We start from the raw sequence: 27,600 nt of genomic DNA on the forward strand, positions 1-27,600 counted from the left end.
TTTGGTTACATGACCCAGAGGTAACAGACCCCTTGACCCCACTAGCCTTTCATGCCAGTAGCTTCAAAATCTCTGCTCCCATTTAGAGCCAAATTCCTAGAAAAAGCACTTCTCAACCACCTCACTCATTCCTCAGCCCCTTGAAATGTGGCTTCCAAATTCCCAGGCTGCAACCTTCTCTAAGCATCCTTTAAATGCTCAATCCCATCACCTTTAATCCGCTCTCTTGACTCCTCTTAACTTCTGTCACTGTTCTCAAAACCCCCCCAACCTCGGTCCCCCTGCCCCATCCATTCTTTCTCCTTGCCTGCTGTGAGTTCTCCCATCTAGCTTCTGATTCTTCTAAGGGTCTCCTTTGCATTCCTCCTGATGTTCAGCTAGGTCCCCACTGAGAAGCATGAGTATATAAAAAAGGCCCCTCTTCTATCAGTACTCCCTCTCTTACTTGAAAGGATCATCTTTAAGCAGCTGACCCTCAAATTGATCTAGTCCTTCCTTCTCTCCTGAGCCTCATTTCCACCTGTCACTCAACTTACCTAAAATGAAATTCATTATCTGTCCCCCTAAAACCCAATATCCCTCCTCCTAACATTTCCATTCATTAAGGGCACCATTATTCTTCCAGTCTCCCGGATTTGAACCTCTGACCAGTCTTGGTTCTCCTCTCCCTTCACCTCCCCAATCCCATCTGCTGTCAAGTATTGTCAATTCCAGCTCCCCAACATCCTTCCCTTTCTTTCCCTTCTCCTCACTCCCCTGGCCACCTCTCTAGTTATTCTTTGCCTAACTCAACTGGTCCCTCCTGTTTCCAAATTCTCTCTTCAACCCATTCTCCACACAGCTGTTCCAAAATAATCCTCAAGTACAGGTCTGAGCAGGTCACTCACTGGCTCCCTATTATCTCCAGGATAAAAGTTCATTCTTTGGCACCTCAAGCCCTTCACAGTCTGGCTGCAGTCTACCTTGACAAACTTTACTTACATTTCTGCCCTTTGTAAAGGCCACATCCTGCTTGGACAGGGTGGCTCTACCTAATCCCCAGAGACACTATGCTATCACCCTTGTCCACAATGCTGCCTAGGACATCTCATTCCTGAAATATATTCCCTCTTCCCCTCACCTCTCATCATCACTAGCTTCCTTCAAGACTCATCATCAGCTCAACTTACATTCTGACATTGTTCTCCCCCCACAAGTTGTTTGGTCTCTCAATCCCTGAAATGAGGCTGGAATAACACCAGGTGGGAAGGCATGGATGATGGCAAGGTACCCACATCAGTGAAGTCCCACATCCACTGGCCTCATGTCCTCTGCATTTATGCTGCTACTCTCTGAGAGAGAATAAGGTCCACAGTGGGTGGAAATCAGGCCTGAGTCCCACTACTTCTAACACATCCTGGCTACATAATGCAGTCATTGCTTCACCTCTCAGTGAATTCTTGGGGCAATTCTGGGTTAATCTCCAGGCTGCACAGAAAATGCTGACCTGCATCAGCAGAGGGAACTTCTAGAAGGTTGGGGCTTTTGTACCTCCAGCATGTAGCACAGGGCCTGGCACACAGAAGCTGCTCGATAAAGGTTCCTAGACTACCCAACCAGGAACTCCCAATATCAGAGAATTCCCAGGGATATCCTCAGTCCCATCTGAGGTTGTGCTCCATCTCCCAGCCCCAAAGAGAGTAAAAGCTCCTTGAAGTCAGGGACCATTTTGTTTACCTTGACAGTTCCAGTCCCATGCAGATTAGGCACTTAATAGATGTTTGCTGAATTTAAGCACATTCATCAAATTTTCAAAAATGTCTAATAAAGTTTGACATATTTCAACTTAATTTCTTTAGTTTTCTTTGCAACACTGACTATAATTGCTTTTCCAAGCCAGGAAAGACTCTGAGGCGGAAGGCTGGGGGGAGGAGGGGAGGTGTCAAGAACTACGTGTTGGCCAGACTATCTCCCCTTACTGACAAAAAGAGTTATCAGTCATCGTACTGACCATATGCACAAGGCAAGGAATGTCCTCTCAATGGTAACCTTCAAAGCTCATCAGAAAAAAGAAACAAAACAATTTCCTAAAGCAGCAGAAAGGATGTAATTTGAGGCTGACTCACTATCCGCTCTTTGTGGAGTAATATTAGCCAAATAAATTATCATTCCGTTCGTTTTACGATGTAATCTCACATCCCCATATTGCAGTCATTCAAAAGGTCAGCTCAGACACCCAAGTCTTGAGCTCCACCATCATCTCTTACTAATCTGGTCCCCAACAATTGGGTTTTTAATCCCACCCTATTCATCTCCTTCTTGGAAAAGCTGCAAGAAAGAAACCATAGCAAATAAGGCAAGTCATGGCCCCACCACTCCCACCACTGACCAATCCTTCTCTTCTAAGATGACACTGGGTCATGGAGATCATACTCCAGCTTTGAAGCCTCCACCAAGAGGACAAATTCCGCAGGGCCTGCCCAAAGACTTCTTAGAGAGGTCTAGCAACCTGCGATGACCAACCCAGCAAGGTCTAGAGGGGCACATCTTTAGGGAGATCACAGTAATTCTAAAAGAACCCCACTGAGGTAGAAAGGGGCTGCAATCTGCATCAGTAGAGGGAATGCTCACTGACAAAATCCCACCTTCAAAGCCGTGAGGTCTATGGATGGTTCAGTTTCTGCAATTAGATTTTTAAGTTCTGAGGGTGAGAAGACTCCTCCTTGTCCTATGTGTCCCAAAGCCCAGAGTTTGATCCCCATGAGGCATTCCATAAAGTTAGCTCTGACTATGGTCTTTGTCCTTTTTTAAAAAATTATTATTTTTAGTTTTCAACATTCATTTCCACAAGGTTTTGAGTTCCTGATTTTTCTCCTCATCTCTCCCCTCCCCCTGACCCCATGCATCCCCATAGCATGCATTCTGATTATCCCTTCCCCCAGTCTGCCTTCCTTTTTTTATCAACCCCAACCTTTTTATCCCCTTCCCCCTTACTTTCTTGTAAGGCAAGATAGATTTCTATACCCCATTGCCTATATATCTTATTTCCCAGTTGAAAATGAAAACAAATTTGAATTTGAAACTCTGAGTTCCAAATTCTCTTCCTTCCCTACTCACTCTCAATATAGATTATACATGTTTGCAATACTTCCATAAGTCATGTTGTGTAAGACTATATTTCCCTCCATCCTATCCTGCCCCCCAACTTATTCTATTTTTTAACTTTGACCCTGTCCCTTTTCAAAAGTATTTGCTTCTAACTACCTCCTTCCCCAATCTGCCCTCCCTTCTATCATCCTCTTCCTCTTTACTTTCTAATAGGGTATGATACTCAATTGAGTATATATGTTATTCCCTCCTTAAGCCAAGATTCACTCATTGCCTCTCACCTCCCCCCTCTTCCCCTCGAAACCTTTTTCTTGCCTCTTTTATGTGAGATAATTTACCCCATTCTATCTTTCCCTTTCTCCTCCCAATATATTCCTCTCACCCTTTATTTTTTAGATATCATTCCTTCATATCCAACTTACTCTGTGCCTTCTAACTATCTATCTCCTCCAACTACCCTAATATTAAGCAAGGTCTTATGAGTTATAAATACCATCTTTCCATGACGGAATGTAAACAGCTCAACTTTAATATGTCCCTTATAATTTCTCTTTCCTGTTTACCTCTTCATGCTTCTCTTGATTCTTGTATCTGAAAGTAAAATTTTCTATTCAGCTCTGGTCTTTTCACAAGAATGCTTCAAAGTCCTCTATTTCATTTTTACCCCTGAAGAATTATACTCAGTTTTGCTGGGTAGGTGATTCTTGGTTTTAATTCTAGCTCCTCTGACCTCCAGAATAGCATATTCCAAACCATTCAGTCCCTTAATGCAGACGCTGCTAGATCTTGTGTTATCCTGATTGTATTTCCACAATACTTGAATTGTTTCTTTCTGGCTGCTTGCAATATTTTTTCCCTGACCTGGGAACTCTGGAATTTGACTACAAGATTGGGATCTTTTTCAAGAGGCCATCAGTGGATTCTTTCAATTTCTATTTTACCCCCTGGTTCTAGAACATCAGAGCAGTTTTGCTTGATAATCCCCAGAAAGATGATGTCTAGGCTTTTTTTGATCATGACTTTCCGGTAGTCCAATAATTTTAAAATTCTCTCCCCTGGATCTATTTGCCAGGTCGGCAGCTTTTCCAATGAGATATTTCACAGTCTTCTATTTTTTCATTCTTTTGGTTTTGTTTTATAATTTCTTGATTTCCCATAAAGTCATTAATTAGCTTCCATTTGTTCCATTCTAATTTTTAAGATATTATTTTCTTTAGTGAGCTTTTGGACCTGTTTTTCCATTTGGTCAATTCTGCTTTTTAAGGTATTCTCCTCATTAGTTTTTTGTAACTTCTTTTGCCATTTGGATTAGCTTATTTTTTAAAAAGTTATTTTCTTCAGTATTTTTTTCATCTCCTTTAGCAAGCTGTTGATTAGTTTTTCATGATTTTTTTGCATCACTCTCATTTCTCTTCCCAATTTTTCCTCTACTTCTCTTGATTTTCAAAATCCTTTTTTAACTCTTCCATGGTCTGTGACCAACTCATATTTTTCTTGGAGGCTTTTGATGTAGGAGCTTTGACTTTGTTTTCTTCTGGTTGTATGTTTTGATCTTCTTTATCATCAAAACAAGATTCTATGGTCTGACTTTTTTTACACAGTTTGCTCATGACTCCAGTCAAATACTTGACTTTTTAACTCTGTCCAGGTAAGACTCTGCTTCCAGTGGGGGTAGGGGTGGATGTACTGTCCCAGATTTAAGGAGTTTTGCATCAGTCATTCAATCCCCAAACATGTGTGAGCCCAGAGCTCCGGAAACAGCTGCCACACCCTCCAAAGCCACCAACACCAGCAATAGTACCCCTTCCTCCTCCACCTGGGGCTGGACCCCAGCCAAACCAGATCCCACAGAGTTCTCCCACTGACCTTCTATACTGTATTTTTCGTTTGTGGTTTAAGAAATCTGGAAATTGCCACAGCTGCCAGCAGTTCAGTCCCCTGAGGCCCACTCCAACCCCAACCGCACCAGCCCAGTGCAAGAGACACCTCCTGTTGACCCTCCAGGCTGTCTGGGACTGGAGATTTGTTTCACACCATCATTTTGTGGGTTCTGCAGCTCTAGAATTTGTTTAGTCATTTTTTATAGGTATGTGGATGGACATGGGGGGAGAGCTCAAGAAGATCCCTGCTTTCACTCCACCACCTTGGCTACCCCCCACTCCCCCAACAGTCTTTGTCTTGATGTACCCATTACAAGGCAGGCAGGAGCAGCCATCCACCCAGCACAGCCTGAGAGCCTGCAGAGTCCCTGCCTCTTCTATTTACTCCACAGGTGACCACTCTGAGATTCACTAAGAAGAAGAAATGCTTCTGTTTCTACTGGACACTTCATAAACCCTTAAGAGCTGCAGAAATGAGAATTATTGTTGAGCTACCATTTATACACCAGACACTACTAAAAGGTAGTTTAATGTAGAAAAAAACATCCTAAATTAAAATTAAATGACATTCTTTACTAGCTATAATTCTAAGACAGTCTAATAAAAAACAAAAATAACAGATCTTTAAAAAAAATTCTGAACCTGAAATAGAGTGTTGATCAAGTCTTGGTAAAATAGCAATGTTCAAAAAATTATACCAAGACACAGAATTAAAACTACAGTTACTTTACTGCTTTCACATTTTAAATTGTTCAGCAATTGAAGAGATTTGTTTTAATCAGAGAAGAAAATATGTACATTTCAAATATAAAATATATTAAAAATAATTCTGTCAGTCTCTCCAAACAAGTCCCTTACAAATCCAAGATTTCTCACTGCCCCACTGCAAGTATCTGGTATGTGCAGTCCTCTGTTTTGCCATATACTCAGAAATGATTTGCCCCCATTCTATCTCTGTCAGAATGAATTGGACATTTGAGCTTTTCAAAAGGAAAACTGATTTGTCCAGAGAAAGACCTCACTTTTTTTGGAAAACCAATGCTGTTACACTGTTACCAGATCTCCCTCCAAAGGTAAACGTGGGTGTTGGCAGTTCTTCCAGAATCTCAAATCCTGTAGGACAGAATGAAGCTTCCATTAGGGATGACTTGTCTTGGCAAAGGGGCATCCTGTCAGCACTCCACTGACCCATTCTTTACAAAATGAGGTGATTCTACCCAGCAGCTTGCTGGTGAACCTTTACTATACAACATCCTGATGCCACCATGACTGGCCTTCCAAAACTGTAAGTTGGCCAGGGCAAGGAAAGGACAGAAAATCAACATCTGAGTCATCCTGCCATAGTTCAGACATTCACCCATCTTCAGTTTCCTGCATTCTCATTATAACCCAACTTACTTGATCTTTTTTCCACAAGTTTTAAAACACAGGAGATATAGCTTAGAAAACAGGCATAACTCAGCAGAAATAGAAACCAAATCAGTAAGTATGGTGGAGGAGGGGGTTACAGCCCAAATGGGAAAGGCTATACGATGATTTATTACACGCCTTACTCTAAAGTCCACAGTGAGTATTCCCATGCATACTGAGTAGCTTTCTGGAATTGGATGCTACACACCAACCAAGGAAAGCCAATAACCAACTGTCACACTAGACACCTTGCGGTCTTTCCAATGAATGACCTAATGGTCAAAGGATCATTCAACTGTGAGGAAAGGGGGCTCTATCCCTTTTCCTGGACTAACAACACCAGACCGGGTTTTTTCTTGTGTCCATGTTCCATGTCATTAGCTAGCACCAAGCCAAACAGCTCAAACTCATAAATGCTATGAAAGAAGGCATGTGAGGGCTACTTCCTCAAGGGGACAGAAAAGAGTGACCTTACCTCAAACAGGAGAAAAGGCAAATGCATCTTAAAAAACAATTTGTCTTGATTCATTGTAGTAGCTTTGAGTAACAGTCAGTTATAAATAGAAAAGAAACCACAACCCCTTCTTAGGCAGGAGAAACAAAAGCTGTTCTACACATAAGTGAGCTTGGGACAAGAATCCTGAGTTGGCTGGTAATGAGAACCTGAAGCAGGATTCAGTCATATACTCTTTCAGCATCCTATGTGGAACTCCAAAACACTGTGGAGGAACACTATGTGGAACTTTCAAAACACTTGGGCAAACACATCACTATTTTCAACTTCGTATTTTCAACATCTTTGGTTGTCACTGTGCCTGCCAACAACAGTATTATTAAAAGCTATATTTAATAAGTTGTAAAATCCAGTATCTAAGAAGCCTTTATTCAATGCACTTATTAAAGGCACCTTTCTCAAATTCATTATTTTCACATCTGAAGCCTGTTCCTCATTATGAAGGACAGACAAGGATAAGTTTTGTCAAAGGTGAAAGAGAAGACGTGTATAAACAGGCAGCAAAGGGGACTCACTCAACCAGATAGCAGGAATGCTGAGCATTTATTTTAAATGCCACGATGAAGGGGAAAAAGAGCTCCCAGGAGGAGCTTCAAACACATCCAAAAGTCAGCGACCAGGTTCCAGCACTTGGCACCCAAGAGTCACTGACTAGACACAAAAGGTCCTTGTTAAGTCAGCCCCTAGGGCTAGCACTTTATTACCCAGAGGAAAACCGTCTTTACTTGAAGAAGGAAGGGACCACATGCTAATCTATCACTGCTAAAGTAGGTGGTTTGTGTTCTCCAAAGGATTTCACTTTTCAGGGTAAATTCAGAACACTGAGAAGGTCACCTATGTGGTGCTTCAGCTACCATACCTGAAAAGCACAGCCTGCTCACCCACCCCACACCCTTACAATAAAATGGACAACTGGTCTTAAGAGAAAGCTAAGGAAAAGCTAAAGATGCCCAAGAAGAGCATAACTTCCCTGAGACTGTCTCCATGACAAAAACGACCAAGAACAAATACAATCACTAATAAATGAATTTACTTCCAAAGGTTTCAAGGCATTTTATATCTACTAAATGTTCACTTCTCACAATGAGTAAACAGGGAAGATCTGTCTCCAGCACATATGGAACTTTGCCATAAAGTTGCTAAGCTGTGGTCTGTATAGTCAGGGATACCACTCTTAGGACTATACCTCAGAGATCAAAGAAAGAACAAAAAGGACCTATGTGTAAAGAAATACTGACAGCAGCTCTTTTTGTAGTGGCCAAGAAACTCAGGGGGTGCCCATCAACTGAAGAAGAGCTGAACCAACTGTATGAAAGGAATAGAGGACTGCACCTGAAGAAATAGCAAAATGGATGATTTTGGAGAAGCTGGAGAAAATCTGATGCAGAGTGAGGTGAGCAGAACTAGAGAAACAATTTCTACAACTACAATTCCACAAGACTTAAGAACTCTGATCATTGCCTTTGGTATGCACACACTCATGCACATACACATGTGAACACACACAGGCATGCATACACACTGCTCACCAGGCACAAAGAGAATCACTTGGGGCAAAGTTGCTGCAGACCATTTGCTTTGAGACCCTAAGACATTCTACTAATTGAGATGACAGTCTCTGGCACAAATTTCCTTTCCTCTTGACACCATTCCCACTCACAGGAGTCCATTGGGCCATGAGGCAAATCCCAAGGGGTCAAGGTCAGAAAGAAAAGGCTGTACAAACTGTGGTGGAACAGGAGGGCACCAACAAGATACCAGGCATTATGCTAATGAGCCAGACAGAGAGCAGAGCGTCAGATTGTAGAAAGTGTCAAGAATACAGACAAAACAGAAACCAGCCCTTTAGGGAAGGCCCCAGAGATGAGAGGAACTCAGAGAGCCTTCCAAGCATGGAGGTGTCCAATGGAGGTGAGGGCAGAAATGGCCAGGAGGCCAGGGTGAGCACACCACAGACTGGACACAGGACGGTTGTTCAAAGACCAGAAAATGAGGCTGGAGCCAACCCTGAGAAGAGCCACAGGAGAACAAAAGACAAAAAGACCATTCCAGTAGGCCAGGCAAGAGGTGATGAAGGCCTGAACTAAGGTGTCCACAGTCCAAGTAGAGAAAGGGGAATATAGGTAAGAGAGGCCAATCAGTCAGCTAACTTATAGTTAACTTATAACTATGTGCTGGGCACTGTCCTTAGTAATTAACAAATATTATCTCATTTGATCCTTGTGATAACTCTGTGCTTTAGGAACTGAGGTAAGTAGAAGTCAAATCACCCATCCAGGGTCACACAGCTAGGAAGTGTCTGAGGCTAGATTTGAACTCAGTTCTTCCTGACTTCAGGTCTGGCACGCTTGTGAATTTATTAAGCACCTATCACATGCCAGGCACTATGCTAAGTGCTGCATATTGTCTCTCTGTGACAAGAAATGGCCATTCAAGAGTGACAGAAGAAAATTTTAATTTCCTCCTAAAATAACATTCCATGCAGCATTAAACGTAATTCCTACTGCTCTATAAATACCAAGAGCAAAATAAGAACAAAGATCCCTGACATCTCCATTCTTCCTCAAACTAAAAACTCTATGACATTCAGGGGTCAGTAAAATAAGAATTATCCAAGTGTGTAGTACCAAACATTCATTGTATTCTCTGATCAAGACAGATCAGAGAATCAAGTAGACAGAGGCTAAATGTTTCAAGCTTATCTCTTCAAGGATTTCTTAAAAGAATTTCCAAACTTCCCTGTTCCTGTTGAGGGCCTCACCTGTCCCAGACACCAGAGCTCCTGACAGTCCTGGGGTCTTCCCCCACCTCCCTCTTTTACACCCTCAGACCCAATCTGCTGCCAAGACTTGGCTCTATCTTCTCTCTTCTGACACTACCCTCCTCACCTCATGCCTGGCATACCCAGACTACTGTAGTAGCTGCTGGCAAGTCCATCAGCCTCAAGCCTCTCCCCACTCCAATTCATCTTCCATTCAGCTGTCAAAGTGATCTTCCTAGAGCCCAAGTCCCCCCTCCCTATTCAATCAACTTCAATGCCTCCTCTTCACCTCCAGGATCAATCCTTGACTTTCAAAGCCCTTCATCATCTGGCCCCTCACTCTCCCACACTCCACTCTTCTTACACTGAACTCTTCTCCACATACTCAGAGATCCAGTGACACTGGCTTCCTCTCTGGTCCTACAACAAGACACTTCCTCCCCCAACTCCAGACATCTGTACTAGCTGTGCTCCAAGCCTGTAATACTTTCCCTTCTCATCTCCACCTCCTACCTTCCCTTCAAGCCTGAGACAAAAATTTCAGCTTCTGCAAGAAACCTTTCCTGATCTTCTTCAATGTAAGTGTCTTTCCCTGAAATTTATCCAATTTATTCTCCTTGAGAGCAGGGACCTTTCTTTGTCTCAGCACTCAGCACACTGCCTGGCACGTAGCAGGTGCTTAATAAAGGATGGGGGATTTGACTTCAAAATGTACACAGAATTCTCTGACCTTCCTTTGCTGCATGTGTCTTTGGGCTGTCTTGTGACTAAGGCACTTGTCTGCTTAATAAAGTGGGTTACAAACCTGGAGCATACACCAACACTGTTAGTTTAGAATCACACTGCATACCAACAGGAAAATTACAAACCACCCACAAAGAAGAACACGCTTCCCTGACATTAACCTTAGCAAGACTACATTTAAAATTGCATATGAACCATTTACCTTCACTGAACTCATTTAGCAGTTCATCCTTGGTCCAGTTACAAGAAGTGATGAGAAAAAAGCCTTTATCTTGCAATGCCCTGGAGAGAGATTTCACATACTGCCTCCTCTTCTCAGATGCATTGTCAGGATTCAGGCTTATGGCATCAAAGGTTCCTTTATCAATGCAAATATGAAATCCAGACAGTTTGGTGGAAGGATTCAAAAAGTCTTCCACCTAAATTAAAAATAAGTATTTGCACAATGATAATTAACAAAAATCTTTCCTTGGACCTAGATAAATCAACTACATAGAATACTGTGGAAAGAATTATCAGTTAATCTTCATTATGTTTTACTTTCATAAGATACTTTGTATCAAAATGCTAAAGACTTCTTTGAAAAACTAAATAGCTTTTAGAAGATCAGATTAGCTCCCAGAAGCCAGACCACTAAAGAAGATTCATGCTGCTTTCACTGCACTCCAAACCTCTACCAATCTGAGGAGACACAGCCAGAAAAATCAAAGCCAGGTGTCCTGCGAATAGTAAAGTGAACTGTGTGGGGATCACAGGTCTGGTCTACTAAAAAGCAAGTTGTGCTTAAATAAGCTTAGATTTACTTTCCAAAATGAAAAATAACATGATTAAGCTACAAATAGAATACTAAGACTAAAACACCAAGTTCTAATTCTGGTTCATGAAGCAATAGTAGATATGGAAAGCCAAAAGCTTCCTTGGCTTCATTTAATCATTTATAGTAACACTTACTGGCTATAAGGTTTAAAGATGCAAATGAGAAAGAGTAAACCATAAGTAATGAAAATACAATGAGGAACATTCTGTCTTTCACAATTCAAACTAAGAAATAAATTTCTCCTTCATTGTTTGTACTTTATGAATCTGTAGTGAGAACACTTGCTCTCATGAGTCAGAGGATGTACAAGGTCTCATCCAGATCAAAACCTCATTGTATGAGCTGATAAAACAGGCTCAAATCACAACTTCTCTCATCGCACTGCTGGGATAAATGAAACTACAACAGGATCTCCAAGACTCCCTTCTAGCTGTAAATCCGGCAATCCTAAGTAGATTTTAAAAATGGTCTAGATAAAAATAACTTTCTGATGTCAAATTTTCTAAAGTAGATTTAAAAGCTGGTGGTTACACTTTACAACAAATAGATTTCTATATTTTGAAGTGCAACCTTTTAAAAGTCAATGTTATTAAAAATCAAGTCCATTATTTATATAAAATGGATAAAGTAGTTCTGCATAGATAAATACTCAAGTCACATTTGGCTTTGGAATGTATTATTGCAGTTATATCTGAAAATGTGTTTGCTTTTTTGGTAGCAAAAAACTTATCAACAAAGTAGATACACATCACTAGGAGAACGGCTGAACAAGCTTTGCATATGAATAAAACAGAATACTACTGTGCAATAAAAGAAGATGGCCAAAGAATTTGGAAAAACAAAAAGATTTCTAAGAACTGATGCAGTAAAGTATGCAAAACCAGGAAAACAATATGTAAAATGACAATTAAAATGGTAAAAGGCAGTCAAACTCCGAAAAATTGTAATGGCCAACCTGAGTCCTAAAGAACAAATAATAAAACACATCTCCTCCACTTCCTCCTGCATGAAGGACAAGATGCTGCATCTGCTCGCAGATGGCTTTGTGTTGGCTAATTTTCCCTATTCGGTTACATGGATACATTCAATGATTTGGAGGAAGGAAATGAGTATATCAGGAAATGACTGGTATAAAAAAACAAGAAGTTACCAATAAACCTTTTTTTAGGAAGGTGTCCAGTAATCTGGCAACTTAGAATATCTGAGATGCAAAATCACAAATCTGTCAAAAAAAGAAATGACTAACAAGCAGCAACAAAGATAGCTTCTCTGGCCCAGAGACAAAAAAACTGAGTCAAAGACTCAGGATCCTTGAATTTGATTCTGTAGGTCTATGACTTCCTTCTCTATCAGTCTTGCAGTCAGAACTAGGTATATTTTACTTAGACTATTTTCCAAAAGGACCATGTCCTTGCTGTGATGCGCATATTGGTTTCAAGTCACATAAGGGCATGTGCATCTAAAGGAATGCAGTATATGAAAAGGGGGCTAATGAATATGTAAGTGCTTTCCTTTTTTTTTTTTTTTTTTTTACTATTAATAATAATAAAATTACCTGTAACTTAATGTTAGGTAAACCTTCCTTTTCTATTATTCTTCCACAAAGCTGTATTGCCAAAGGAGAGTAATCAATTCCAGTCACATCAGAGTATCCCAATTTTGCCTACAGATAAAACAAATTAAAATCTCTTCTGTATAATAGATACTATTTAGCCTATGTACTCACATTCCTTTAGTAGTTTTTTTTTTAGTACAGTCAACAAATGACAAAGAATGTATATACTACCACAGCATTTAAATATTTGTAAAGGAATGTGAATAGGAGCCAAAAACTTCAGTCCAAACACTATCACAATTTGTTTCCTTTTACACTATTTGGTCTCTTCTTCAAAAGAAGTACTTTTCTCAAACATTCTAATAATAAGAAAAATCATTTCCTCAGAAAATAAGCAGTTTCAAATTCTGATACTAAAATTCATCTTTCCACAATCAAAAATTTGTCACATAATTGACTCAATGAAATTATCTGAACAAATTCAAATGAAGCTTCTTATGTAGCTGTTTGTTAGCACATCTTAGTCTTCAAAGACCTTCCCCATGTAACAAGGAGCTGGTGAACTGAGCAGGACAGATGTTATAAGCACCTTAGTACAGAGGAGGCTCCAAGAAGCTGTAGCACATGCAGTGGCCACACCCCAGTCAACTATCTCAGCAGATGGGTTAAACCATGGTGAGGATGACTGACAGGCCTCAAACTCATCGATGAGTTAGTGAGGAGTTTACCCCCAAGCATGCAAAGACTTTCCCCAGCAGAATAGGTGGAGAACAATTTGTGGCAAAGGCCATGAAGGTGGCTGAAGCAGGCATTACGGAGCTTGGTCAGAGGTCAGAGCTACCAAAGTAATCTGCTGCATCCCAGGACATTTAGTAGTCACCTTGACTTGTATCCTGCTACTGGACTTCAATGACTGTGGAAGAGACAGTGAGGCTGATGACTTTCTGCAACTTTGCCTCACTTAAATCTAATTCACATGCAAGTCAAAACATCACCCCATGATGTCAATGGTCCTTTTCAAAAATGAAGGTGGAACACAGATGAGGAAACAGAAGCAAAGCTGAGGTGCTCCAGGGATGGGGGCCATCTTCAAGCAGTCTAAGGTGGTCCTCTCCAGACTGCCCGCCTCTTTGATCCTGGGGTACCTGTCTAAATCAGGGGCTCCTGGCATCCAGGACACCTCAAGCTGCAAAGCTTCTTCTTACACTCCTTTCACAATAATTTTTAAATACATAAGATACAGAGTATTACAATGAAAATGAATTATACTGGAACAGTTATTAGGTTGGTTTTTTTTTTTAAGTTCACAGATATCAGGTTAAGAAGCCCTAGTAAAAAGGACTTATGATGAAAAATGCTGTCCACCTCCAGTGAGAGAACTGATGAACTCTGAGTGTAAATTGAAATATGTTTTTTTCACTTTATTTCTCTTTTTCTTTTTTTGGCAATATGGCCAATCTGGAAATATGTTTGACATGACTTTACATGTATAACTGATATACTATTGCCTTATCAATGGGTAGGGGAAAAGAATGGAGAGAGGGAAAGAATTTGGAACTCAAAATTTAAAAAAAAAAGAATTGTGAAAATAGAAAATAAATTCAAAAAATATTTATGTTAAATAGTTCAATTATTGAAGAAGAAAAAGAAAGGACCTTGGCAAAAAAGACCATCAAATCCAGGTTAGCCCTGATGAGAAGTCACGAAAGGGAGGGCCCTACTCCTTCCCTTCCCAGAGCAGTTCAAGTCATGGTCTCCCTATAGAGCTTCCCTCTGGGAGACGTCCAACACTCAGGGAACACTGCACATTATTCCACACCATCAGCTCGGCAGGAGATTGATTTGTCATATCCATGTCCTGCCTTCTCAAAGAAAGACCAAGCATTTAAGTTACAGTGGGAACAGCCTAACTCCACACTCCCCCAACCAAGTCAGGCTAATTTTTCCATAAAAGTTACCGAGACCATCCCTGAGACTTGGTAGGCTGGGGGACTAGAGGCTTGGGCTACTGATGTCATCTCTTGGTCACCTGAGTATCAGAGCTCCAGGTGCCCTGGGATGCTTGGCTGGCTCAGGAGAAGGAAGCATCATCTCAGCTCTATCAGCTTGAAGCTTCTCAATGCTTATCCTTGTTAAGCATCCTCATGGCTGTTAGGGCTGAGTCAAGCCCCTTTTGTTAACTATTTTGTGATCTCCAAGTGTCTTATCTTGTTCCTATACTGAACCCAGACTGTGGGATTGGCCTTTAGTCTAGCCCCGCCCAAAATACAAGTGCAGGTACTGAGTCGTCCATTTTCTCCAAGGCATCTAATAGCCAGGTACCAAGCAGATAACAGGAACTCAATAAACATCTGTTAACAGGGATTGACTGAAGGTAAGGGTAACAAACTGGGGCTAGAGGAGCCATGTTCCAAGCTGACCACAATCCCTTAGAGCAGTTCTGGCTCCCAGGGAAGCTCCATCCATCATGACAAGGGCTCTGCTTGAACTGTGGACGTGCCAGCTGGTCCACCTCCTTTCCAGAGGCAAAGATCATACTGTAGGAAATGGGACAAAAGGATAGCGCTTTCCTCACCCTCAAATTCAACCAGTCTCTTCACAGGTCCCTTAGCTGTCACAATGGAGTTTCCTCTACCTCATCATTCTGTCCTTCTCCCTTAAGGATCACTCCTGAGTGACCTAAAGCCAGCAAGAGTCTCAATTCTACCCAGTTAAAACATGTATTTTCTATATAAAATTAAAAAAGAGATTTGATTCAACATTGATGAGATTAGTGAACAATGAAGTTTTCCCAAAGCAAGATCTTATTGCCTTAAACACAGATGGTTAATACTGCAGTTTTTTAAAAAGACCATTTAAAAGTATGACTGTTACAAAGACAGTAAAAAAATACCAACCAATTCAACCAGAAAGATCCCATTTCCAGTTCCAATGTCGAGCACTGAAGCATCCAATGGGATCTTACATTTTTCCATCCACTTGATTAATCGGTTCATACTTTCTTCTCCAAACCTGTCAGAAAAAAAAGGATTCAAATAAAAAATCCAGAAGGATTGTAACAATGGTAACAACTAAATTCTACCCAACTGGCTAAAAACACATTTGCAATTAGGACTTCTTTTAAATCAAACTGAAAATGTGAAAGAAATAAGTTTTCAATGTTGGCATAACTGCTACAGCTCAAACTTTGCCCTTGGTTACTCTCAAAGTTGAGAGGGTAGACTAGGCAGAGACTCAATAATTATAACAATTACTGTTTTCTAGGTCACTGATATTTTTACAATTTGGGAGCTGTTTCACATTGAAGAATGAAAAACCACCAGATGGCAACAATTTAAAATCACTCAAGACCAAGTCAAACCTGAGATTTTAAAACAAATCCCAAAGGTCATTGCTCTTTTAGAACCCGCAAGGACTTCAAAAGCATCATCATTCCAAGTCATTAACAGAATTAGAGAAGCACAAAGTTGGAAGGGACCTTGGAGACCATATGGCCTAACCCATACCTAACATCGCTGTAGGAACATTAGGAACTCTGATCAGCACAATGACCAAGCAGGCTGCCCACCTACTGAGATAGAAAGGTGATGGACTCAAGAATGCAGACTGACACAGACTTCTGGGGAGAGGAATGGAAGTTTTAATTTTCTCCTCAATGGGGAAGGTAGGAAGAAAAGGAAGATTTTGTTGATTGAAAAAAATAAAATTTAATGTAAATAAAGATGGGAAAAGCCTAGGGCTAGAGCTATGTATCAAATGAGAGTACGTATGCAAATTCAATTTATAAATCTTAGAGTCCCAGGTTTGGCAATTGATTCCATCATCCAAAGCATCAGATATCCTTCATAGCTTCATGGTGGCTGCCAACATGATAAGAACATCAATCATTCTCTGCCGGGAACTCTCCACCTGGGGTCTATGAATTTGTTTTTTAAAAATATTTGTACAAATGTATTTCAATGTAACTGTTTTCTTTTGCAATCCTATGTATTTTATTTTGTGCATCTGAAAAACCATTATTCTGGAAGGGAATCCATAGCCTTCACAAGACAGTCAAGGAGGGGTCCATTACACTAAAAAGGTTGAGAACTCCTGACTGTATTCCTCTATCTAAGAAAATGGATAAAAAGTGATAAAAATGTTAACAGCACCAAAGACAGGTCCCTAAGGCAATGCATTAGAGACCCTTACAAACTGACAATGAATCCAATAATGCTTCCTCTCTGGGTTCAATCAGTCCACCTGTCACAAATCTACTTAAATTGTCCCCTGAAGTACAGTTATCAAAGTGTTTTTGACAAGAAAGTTCCTGGACTCAGGGCTAAGAACTTCTGACTTAGACAAACCATCTGACCTATACTTCTACATCACATCCACACAAAGCGGGAGCTTATCAAATGTTTGCTGAAATCTAGGCACACCACATATATCCAGCATTCCCCTAATGAACTATTGTAGAAACCATGAGGGAAATAAAGTTAGGCTGGAATGGCCTCCTTGTCTTTGGTTTTTGCATTCAGAGATAACAAGTGTACACGTATCACAGCCAGTTGGTCTTAGTCAGGGCAGCCAATGCCTTCTGCCTCTTTATCAATATAGGAATGCCAGGTCAGTTCTCCAGGGGCATGTCCCCTAGTCCTATGCCTTTTTAACTGCACTTCACTGATATGTGTGTGTATGTATATATGTATGTGTATATATATGTGTGCATGTATATATGTATTGTGTATGTATGTCCTTCAGGGCCACTTTCACTGATATCCACTTTGGAATTTCTAGGCTTTAGTCATTAAGACAAGGCATTATTTTCCATTCTCAGCTTTTGGAGTCTTGCTTTGAAGTCTTTCCGATTTTCTGAATGGTCACGGCATGATCCCTTAGCATACAGCCTAGGTCTACCATGCCTCAGAAGAACTACTTATCTTGTATGAGATAAAATCCTTTCAGGAACATGTGAAGAATCTTGCCAAGCTACAAAAAAACTTTCCAGATACAGGTCACCTACACATTTTATTGGCAGGATAAGGGGGAGTTTGCCTTGGTGATCACACCACAGTAAAGAACATTTAGTACAAATATTTCTAGGAGGCCTTAAGGGGATTTTGTCAGCAGAGGATGTGAGCTGTTCACAACTTTCCCCAGCTCAAGACCAACTGAGGTCCCATTTGGGGCCTTCACCAGCTATGCTAGTACAAGGTGAGAGCCCCAGTTACAGCCTATTTGTCCTGAAGAAAGTCTGGAGGGCTTTTTGTGGCCACCACTTCCTCCTCCAGATGTCTGCTAAATGCTCCCTTATGACCCCTTCCAGCAATGGCTAAGAATCCGAGTCAAATTCATTGGCCAACAGTAAGCAGATTCTATTCTTTCCTATTTGGAACCAAGACCTTGGTCACTGTCCAGTTTGGTGTCATGTTTCCCATTGTCCATCATCTTCCAAAGATGTGGGACACTGATTCCACAGTCATGACCATCGCTTCTCCCCCAGCCTCAGTCCCTATCTTGGGCACCAACTCCCTGGCAGTCACTTTTCTTTTGTCCTCTCCAGTTCCAGAATCATTCTCCTTGGCAAACAAAACAGAAGTAGCAGGAGTTGGGTAAGTCTACCTTTCTGGTTTCTCTCCAGTATTCATTACCAATCTCAGTCCTCTTCTTTTCCCCAAAGTAGATCCAAAAAAGGCTTTTTTTATGTCCTTTAGCATTCCATGCCAACTAAAGAAACTCATTCTGAGCTTTAGCACCATTGGCAAGTATTCATACAGGACTGTTCCCATTTATGTATTTATCCTGCATTACCTTAGCCAAGAGTTGTAAATAGTTCTTTAAAATCTCAGGTGGCTGGAGAGCTCCCTATGCATCTACATAATTTGCATTAGAGCACAATTGTTTTTTCTCCTTTCTGAACTGCCTGTCTTTACACCTTAAAATTTTCTGAAAGAATCCTATTTCTCATATCTGATTTCCACCACAGAATTTTAGTTCAGAAAAGCCAACTGACCATTCTTTGAACCCTTGGCAGCTGTTTTCCTAAAATCTACAATGCACCTCCGATTATTCCTCACCTTTTCTATCACAAATTTTAAGATGGAATATTTAGTCACTTCCCCAATAAATGTACATCAATTCTATTTCAGTAATAAGCTTCTCCTTGTTGGAAAGAAATTCAATCCAGAGTACCAGTTCCCCTTGTTACTTCCTCTTCCTCTTGAAGGACTAAATTATCGAGTTGAGTCAAGAAACAATTAGTTGTTCCTCTTCTCGCACAAAGAGCTCCCACAGAAATCCAGATAGCTCCCATTCCTTATCAGCACAGTAACTTCCCAAAGGTCTTCTTTTTTCAGAGGTGGTCTGTAGTACATTCCAGGCACAGCAGTCTGTCTCGGCCTCTCTCTCTTGATCTTTACAGAAATTCTCCCCCCTCAGATTCCTGAGTTTCTTCATGACTATATCTTTTTAAAATGTGTTGCTATCGTGGCCTGCCATGATTCCAGATATTGGTGACGAAGTGTGCTATGAACTCCCTGAGGAAGAGAGGACAAACTCAGCAAGTAGAACCTGACAAAACTGTGTGCTGGACGTGGCCAAGGCCTTGACCATACATATTTGTTAGAAACTTTCTTCCCTTTTGTTCCTTTCAGACTTTTGTTTGCTCTTCCACCTAACAGCCTCCCCCAACAGACCCTGCTCTTCTCTAGCACCTTGTCCCAAAGTAACATCACAGTCACAGTCCTTTCTTTTCCTGCTCCTGCCTTAAGAGTCCTTCTGCCAATGCACCTACAACTTGGAAATCTTAGAAAGCTCCCAGCAATACTGAGAGGCTCAGTCACTTGCACCCATATACAGCCAGTATTTGTCAGAGGTAAGATCTGAATCCAGTACTTCCTGACTCCACTAACCCATGTTGCCTCTGAGGCCACTTGACTTTTTGTACTGGGATTTCTGGTTTCCATTCTTCGAATAGAGGCATCTAAGTTCATGGGTGCCAACACTGGTTTCCTCGGACCTTGTCTTCTGTACATTTCCTGTCATCTCTATTGCTGTTCTTCTAACGCTGTAGTGATTAACCATGGTAACCAGCTTGGTAGACATGAATTTGCCAGTGATGCCCTTCATTTTCACTTTAAAAAACTTTGTTTATTAGGCTCGCAAGACTCTAGGCAAATATAATTTTATCAATTAATTAATCAATTAAAAAGCATTAAGTATCTGTGTGCCAGGCTATGATCAAAGTGCTAAGAATACAAAAGAAAAAAATTAAATCATCCCCAACTTCCAGAGGCTTACAATCTGGCTGGGAAGTCAATACATACATAACAAAACCAATAAAAATCCCTTTCATGAAAGGAAGACATGAGGAGCTGAAGGACCAGGAAAGGCTACATGAAAGTGGTCAGGAAGGAGAGTGGCACAGTCCAATCTGGAGATAAGAACCAGAATGAGGTCAGTCACATCTAATGAGGCCAGCAAGATAGGGGAGGCCAGGCTGTGAAGGACTGACGAGGAGTTTGTGTTTATGTAATCACCTGATCACAAGCAGCTCTTACGTGCAAGGTGACCATACAAAGACAAAAGTGAAACAGTGCTTGCCCTCAAGAAGCTTCTGCTCAATCAAGGAAGGCCATCGTCCACACTGTAGCATATAGAAATCAAAGCGACGGGTTAGAAAGGAGAACATTCCATGGAGAGAGCATTTCCTGAAGAAGGAAACCAGGGTTCCTAACAGGCCAGTTTGAAGGGACCCTCAGCTGAGGTGGGTGATGTGAAAGAAGGCTGCAAAGTGTGTGTTGGGTGCGGGGGGAGGGCGGCCTTCCCAACTACCCAGAGCAGCTGAGCAGACAAGGGAGGAGGTCAGAAATGGGTTTGGGGACAGGACAGCTATCTCAGGGGCGCTCTGGAGGAGGCAGAGTCCCACTGCTCCTCTATGTCCACTGACCCAAAGTCTGGAAATCTAAAACTCATTCACAGACACTATCTTCTTCAGCAACGGCTCATTTTGTACTTTAGGAAAAGAGTATTTAAAATATATTTTTAAAGGCATACTCTCTGTTTCATAATCCCTTTTTTTTAAAAAAAAAACACTTACCATATTTCTCCTGAATCTCCACATTCTTGAAAAGCCCGCAATTCTCTTTCATATACAGCATCCCAGCTATGTAAGAAAGAAAACGTAATACAAATTCTTGATTTTATTTTAGGAAATAATAGAGAGTGAGGTCACCCACAAGGTCGTGCAGACACAATCCACGAGACTGGGCAGCAAAAAGGAGTTGAGGGAAAGGGGGAGGAAAGCAGCGGGGGCGACCCCAAGGGGCAGCGGCTTTAACAGGACTAAAGTTTTGGGGGGGCAGTTGGGGGGCAGGTGGCAAGTGGGGGGCAGGGCCCGGGCCGGGGTGGGGGGTGGGGGCGGAGAGGGCAGGGGGCCGGCGCCGGCTTTCGGGACCCTGGGCGCTCTCGAAGAAAGCCCAGGGTCCTGCCCGCCCCCAGCAGGCTCAGTCTGGGGTTCGGGCCCGTTCGGGCCGGGCCCGCAAACCGTCTAAATAGGGACAGGAAACCGGGGCGGAAAGGGGGAGGGAGATTACCGGAGCACAGCGGGGCGGGGGAGGGGCCTTAGTGCTGGTGGCGCTGAAGAGAGCAGAAGGACGGGGAGGGGGAGGGAAGAGGCAGGACAGGGGAGGGGCGGGGACCCCGGGGACCCCGCGGGCGCCGGACTCACTGCTCCTGGGTTCCCAAGGCCGAGGGCGCGAAGCCTTCCTCCTCCTCTGCCTCCATAGTCTACAGCAAGCCCGAGCCGCGGCGGCCGTTGGGCGATGCCATCGAGTGGGCGGGGCCAGCCGCGCCGCGCCTGCGCCCTGGGCTGCCCCGGTCTCTCTAGGCCGCCCGGCGGCCTCCCTATCTACTGCTCCGGCCCCAGGACAGTGACGTCAGCCAGAGACAGTGCTGGAGACCGATCTGCGGACGTCGGGGCTGGGTCCTCTTGGGCATATCTCTCCGGCTCCGGCTCTCTCCTTCTGTCTTTATGTCTCTGTCTTTCTCCCCTCCCTCCCTTCCTCTCTGTCTGTATGTCTGTCTCTTTCTCCCCTCCATGGTGATTGAACCCGGAGGTGGGGACCTTCTGAGAAAAAGACGGAGGCCCAATTGAACCCGTCTCTTCCACTGTTCTCCTCCCTTGACCAACGGACTGCCTTGGCACAGGGCTTGTCGCATAGTAGATGCTTATTAAATGTTTAAAAGCCAGAAGATCTGGAGTTTCTCTCGTTAGAGTCCAACAGTGACTGCAGCCGGTGCTGAGTGACCCACCCAGGACAAACTGGGCATAAGGAAGAAAGAGACCTTCAGGACTCTTTAGAGTGGCGCTGATCCTCGGGACCAGCAGAGAGCTACACCGATGGGGAACTCCCTGAGGACTCCACAAAGAGAAAACAGGGCTTCTGGAAGAGGACTTAGGAGTTTACCCTATGGTCCCAGGGGTTATCTCAATTTGAGCCCACTCTCCCCAGGTGCATAGTGTGTGCAAGGGGAGAGTAAAGCCCTGTTTATGTAACAACTGTCCTGGCTATGCCTGCTTAGTGAATACCCTTCCTAAAAGCTAATTAACTTTGGCTGATAATCAATGGAAAGTACACCAGTGGGGCTTCATGAGCAACAGTACTAGAAACACCTCACCCTCCAGGTGACCCCCTAGAATTCTAAGGACAGTAGGATTAATTCCCCTCTGGGAACATGGACTCCTGGTTCAACTGGAATTTGTAGGAAAGTAGCACGCAAAGGGTTGCTACCCTATTCTTGTGGAAAAGATGAAGAAATATTAACGAGGCTGGTGGTGGTTGTCCTTCATGCTTAAAAAGAACAAAAGTGGCCTAAATAGGTCAAGGTCAAGGTACAGTATGTCTGACTGTGGCTGATCTGACCAATATGAGCTCAGAATGCTTGACCACAGGTTGGGCACAAATACTTCATAGAACTGTGAGCTAAATATAGTTACCTAGATTCAAAAGTGAATAAATGCCCCAATTTGAAGAGTAGCCAATCAATCAATTGTCAAAAGAACCGATGACATCATGAGCATTATGTCTTTTGAAGAACTGGATTTGAGTAAGGCAGAGCTGAGTCTCCAGAGTCATCCTGGGGTAGGACAAAGGTCAAGATGACTGACAATAGACCAGGATGCAGTGGTTGACCTTGGCCTTTCTACTTTAAGGACTTTCCCAGGTCTCAGTTTGTCTGAGGCCATGTCCATTCAATGACTATGGGTTAAGTAGAAAATAATCCAACAGATGGCCCAATTTACCATCCCAAAGATATCGTTCTAGAAGGAGAAGACCCTCAAAGTTTCTGGCCATAACAGAAAACAACTGCTATTTACACTCATTCTAAGCCATCAAAACCTAAACCCACAGAAGCTTGGTCTGGGCTTATTGTTGGTCATTCAATGAAAGCCAGAATGATTTGAGTTTAAAGGCTAGTCAAGTAGTTCCATTTAGAACCCTGTGGGTTTTTGTAAAGTCTGTTTTTCAAAGGTATATTTTAATAAATCAAAAATGAAAACTACAGAGGACAAAAGTAAACTGGCCCAGCTTTTTGAAGGACAAATGAAGAATCAGAAGTGCTTTTATTAATCAAAGACTGTGTGCCAGGCACTGTGCTAAGTTCTGGAAGTATAAAGGCAAAAAACAAGAACAAAAAACCAAGGGAACTAAAAGGCACACTGATAAAATATCAGGAAATTTCTAGGTGAGAGCCTCCAGGATCTGTGCATGCCACCACTAAGTGGGATAAAGGCATAGATAGAATCTTTACCAAATTTGAAAAATGAAAAAATTTGAAATAAAATTGGGAATCATAGCTTAACATAATAGATGACCTAATTAAAATATTCAGTCATTCAACAAGACTTTGTTAAATAGTATGTTATATGCTAGGGACACAAAGAAAAAGCAAAAACATGGCATGCTTACATTCTAACTTGTAGTTAAGTGAGGAGATGGTAAAAGGACACCAAAGGGCTACAAAACTATTCACACCCTTTGACTGAGCAATACAACTGCTAGGTCTGTATCCCAAAGAGATCAAAGGAAAAGGACCTATAGGTACAAAAATGTTTATGGCAGTTCTTTTTGTGGTGGCAAAGAATTGGAAATTGAGAGGATGCCCATCAATTGGGGAATGACTGAACAAGTCATACTTGCGCAAAAAATTTTAATTTCATGTAATCAAAATTATTCATTTCATATCCTATGATCCTGTCTATCTTTTGTTTGGTGATAAAATCTTCCCTTCTCCATGGATCTTATAGGTAATTTTTCCCCACATTCCCCTATTTGCTTATCAGCCTTTACTTCTAAATCTTGTGCCCATTTTGACCTTATCTTGATATGGTTCGAGATGCTGGTGTATGCCTAGTTTCTGCCAATCTACTTTCTAGTTTTCCCAGCAGTTTCTGTCTAATAGTGAGCTACCTCCCCACCCACAAAGTCTGGATCTCCGAATCTATCAAATGCTAGATTACTCTGGTCATTGACTTCTGTGTATTGTATACCTAAGCCTCTTCTTCTCCTGGAGATTTTTGACTTGTACTTAGTGATCAGAAGATCGGGTCAGCAGGTCATCCTTGGGGAAAGGGAGGGGAATTGGCTCCCCTGAGGGGAGGTGTGGGGTTCTCCCCCACTGGACTCTTCCATCAGTCAATCTCCAAGGAGGAGTCTTTAGACTAAGTCATGGACAAAGCTCAAGTTCAAGGAATAATTGACTTTGGGCCACTGGCCATGATAGGGAAGAGCTAAACCTAAGTTTCTGATAAATTGATTTTATCACTGATTGTTGGCCTGGTCACACATGTGGGGCCTGAGGAGCTAGCCACTCCCCAAGCCTCACTCTGCCTTCTTGCCAGACTTTCAGGAATGCCTTTTAACAGTACATTTTTACAAAGGCACTGACTTTGATCACCAGACCATTCAGCTCTCTGAATCTCTCAGTTCTCTATCACCTCTAGGATCAAATACAAAATGCTCTGCTTGACATTCAAAGCCCTTCACAACCCAGTCCCCTCCTACCTTTCCAGTGTTCAGGCACCTTACTCCCTACCACGTACTCTTCCATCCACTGACACTAGCCTCCTAGAGGGTCTATGAGAGACTCCATCTCTTGGGTCTGAGCATTCTCTCTGGCTGTCCCCATACCTGGAATGTTCTCCATCCTCATCTCTGCCTACTGCCTTCCTGGTTGCCTTTGACTCCCAGGCAAATCCCCATGTTTGACAGGAAACCTTTCCCAGCCCCTCTTACTTCCAGTGCCTTCCCTCTCTTAATTATTTCCTATTTATCCTGTATACAGCCTGTTTGGATAGATTTGTTTGGTTGTTGTCCCCCACCCATTAAATTTTGAGGTCAAAGATGGTCTTTCACCTCTTTTTGTACCCCCACAGCAGAGTGTTTGACATAAAGTAAATATTTATTGATTATTTGATCCATTGATTGAACTAAAAATTAATTAACATAATTTCAGCAAATTCACAGGATATAAAATAAATTCACACAAATCATCAGCACTTCTATCTATTAGGAACTAAATTAAGCAGGAAGTGATGAAAATTTCCATTTCAAATAACTGTAGATGCAGCAGTCAGAGGGTGCTTTCCTGAAGAGGGCTCCTTTAGGTACCATCTCAGGAAATGTGCTGGATGGCCCTGCTACCCCCTTGCCACTGCTTCTCCTCTCCAGACCCTGATATCCACCACCCCAAGTCCATTCCTTTTTTCCCCTTCACATCTTTCTCCTTTAAAAAACAAAAGGTCAAGGCAAGGACTTGCCTGAGCTATCCCAAATTCCCCTCCAAACAAATTAAACATAATGCCTCAAAATAAATTCTGAAGCAGCAGAACCCACTTTGGTCTGGGTCCTAGGCAATGCCAAGAGTACACACCTTTTTCACCTCGGCCTCTTGGAATCCCTAGCTTTATTAAAAGAACAGCCCACATGCCATCTCCTAAACGAGCTTTCCTGATTCCTTGGTGATTACTTTTTCTCTCTTCACATTATTGTGTGTGATGGGAGTGTAAGAGGGCAAGGCTTTGGTTTCCTCTCTCCTCATTCCCATCCTTCACCAGTCAGTTACTATCAATCAATACACATGTATTAGTGCTTCCCATGTTCCAGTGAGCTATGCTCTGGGGATACAAAGAGCAAAAGTAAGCCCTGCCCATAAGGAAACTACACTCAAATGGGGAGAGGTGAGGAACATGGATAACTTGGTCATGCCAGATAATGCCGAGTAAATGGAAGACAGCCATGGAGAGTTAGGCACTAGCCACCCTCCTGAAGGGCCACCTCTACTTGTGGGCTGAGAAGGCAGGTCTCAAGGACACCTGACAGGTGGATGAGTCCTGAGAGGAGATGTGCTTAATGACACTCCAGAAATGGGCCTGAAGGTGTGAAAAGAAGAGGTCCAGCCTGGCTCTTCAGTTCAGAACATAGGTAGGGATTCTTACTATTCCTGGCCCATGTACTTAGAGGTGAGGAAAGGCCTTGTTGGTTGGCTGCTAGATGGAACTGAAAGTCAGATGAAAGATGCCCCCTGGGGCAACTTGTCCCTCTTTCCTGCCTGGTTGGTTCCAGTGAGGAACACTTACTGTAAGCCTCAGGTAGGAAGGTACCTTGGACCCTTCCCACCTGGGCCAAAATGGGCCCCATTATGGGCCTCTCTTCTTTACCTCTTTGTATCTGTTTGTTCCTGCTCTTCAGTGAAGGAATATTGCTCTAGGCTGGAGCTTTGAAAGGTCATAAGAGAAAGCCACTAAAGACCTGGGAACTGGAGCCCAAGCCAGATTTTGTGGACACCTGAGCCCAGTGAAAAGTAAACAGCCTACTCCGTCGAGCTTAGCTGTGGTCAGAAGAGAGCCCAGAGAGAGAAACAGTGGCTCATCATCCGCTGTGCCATATTCAGAAGAGGTCTTGGAACAGAAGAGGTTCCTTGCAAGCAGAGTTTACTTTTGACCTTTCTTTGTATCCCCAGAACATAGCACACTGGAACATGGGAAACACTAATACATGTGTATTGATTGATAGTAACTGGCTGGTGAAGGATGGGAGTGAGGAGAGAGGAAATCAAAGTCCTGCCCTCTTACACTCCCATCACAAACAATAATGTGAGGGTTTTGTCACAGCTACTTGAAGATGGAGCTCACTTTCTCCAAAAATTAAGAGGGTGTAGGGAGAATGTGCTCTCAGGAACCAGGGTAAAGTGCTTCCTAATGTCTCTTCTTGCCCTGTTTTCTTGGTAAATACCAATTTGCAAACAGCTAATTGATGTCATTTAGCTAAACGATGCTGAGTCACTAATCACTGGAGGGCATCAATGATATAAGAGAGATACTAACTATAATTGGTAATTGACGTTAGGGAAAAACACATTAAAATGGGGATACTAGTCAAGAGCATGAGAACCCTTTCCCCCCCTCAGAGTTACCTTTAGAACACCAAGGAAGAGATGTAGGCTTACTCACCTTGGGGCACCCAACATATCCATACTAATGGTCATCAGGATATGGTTCTCCAGAGGCTACAAAGGCTCTCTTTGCATTTACTTACCTGGGTGGATAGGAAGTCCCCTCCATAGGCTCTGGGAAGGCCAGAAGCATTTTGCTCTCCTTTCATGCCCTCAGTACCTTACACATAACAGGTACTCAATTCAGGGTAACAGATGTAATTTCTTAATTGTGGTCTTTGACATGCAAAGATAAAGCTGATGGGAGGCATCACGTGTAAGTGAAGAGATCAGTTTGTGATAGTTTTTGTGTATATTTCATGTATGCCATTTAATGACCATAGACACTATTTGATT

At 42.4% G+C, this 27,600-nt stretch overlaps 2 protein-coding genes across 5 annotated transcripts in view; both read right to left on the minus strand.

Moving 5' to 3' along the window:
- The window catches only part of FAM53B (family with sequence similarity 53 member B), a 158,177-nt gene extending 142,418 nt beyond the window's left edge, over positions 1-15,759 (minus strand). Inside the window, exon 1 of the mRNA XM_072629000.1 lies at positions 15,666-15,759. The gene's annotated coding sequence lies outside the window, so the exon portion shown is untranslated. The remainder of the gene's footprint in view (positions 1-15,665) is intronic.
- The window catches only part of EEF1AKMT2 (EEF1A lysine methyltransferase 2), a 33,299-nt gene extending 11,676 nt beyond the window's left edge, over positions 1-21,623 (minus strand). For 2 of the 4 annotated variants that reach the window (XR_011971649.1, XR_011971648.1), the window contains exons 1-5: positions 21,479-21,623; positions 20,849-20,914; positions 15,666-15,780; positions 12,769-12,876; positions 10,599-10,815 (exon numbers count right to left, since the gene is read on the minus strand). Coding sequence is in view for 2 of the 4 variants with exons in the window: in XM_072629003.1 (XP_072485104.1) it covers positions 5,986-6,080; positions 10,599-10,815; positions 12,769-12,876; positions 15,666-15,780; positions 20,849-20,914; positions 21,479-21,534 (657 nt within the window). In the remaining 2 variants the exon portion in view is untranslated. Of the gene's footprint in view, positions 1-5,464; positions 6,081-10,598; positions 10,816-12,768; positions 12,877-15,661; positions 15,781-20,848; positions 20,915-21,478 lie in introns of those variants that run through there. The other 2 variants (XM_072629003.1, XM_072629004.1) reach the window with 2 other exon arrangements.
- Positions 21,624-27,600: the final 5,977 nt, after the last annotated feature.

Source organism: Notamacropus eugenii, chromosome 1 (genome assembly GCF_028372415.1).
Source record: "Notamacropus eugenii isolate mMacEug1 chromosome 1, mMacEug1.pri_v2, whole genome shotgun sequence".
Taxonomy (NCBI): Eukaryota; Metazoa; Chordata; class Mammalia; order Diprotodontia; family Macropodidae; genus Notamacropus; species Notamacropus eugenii.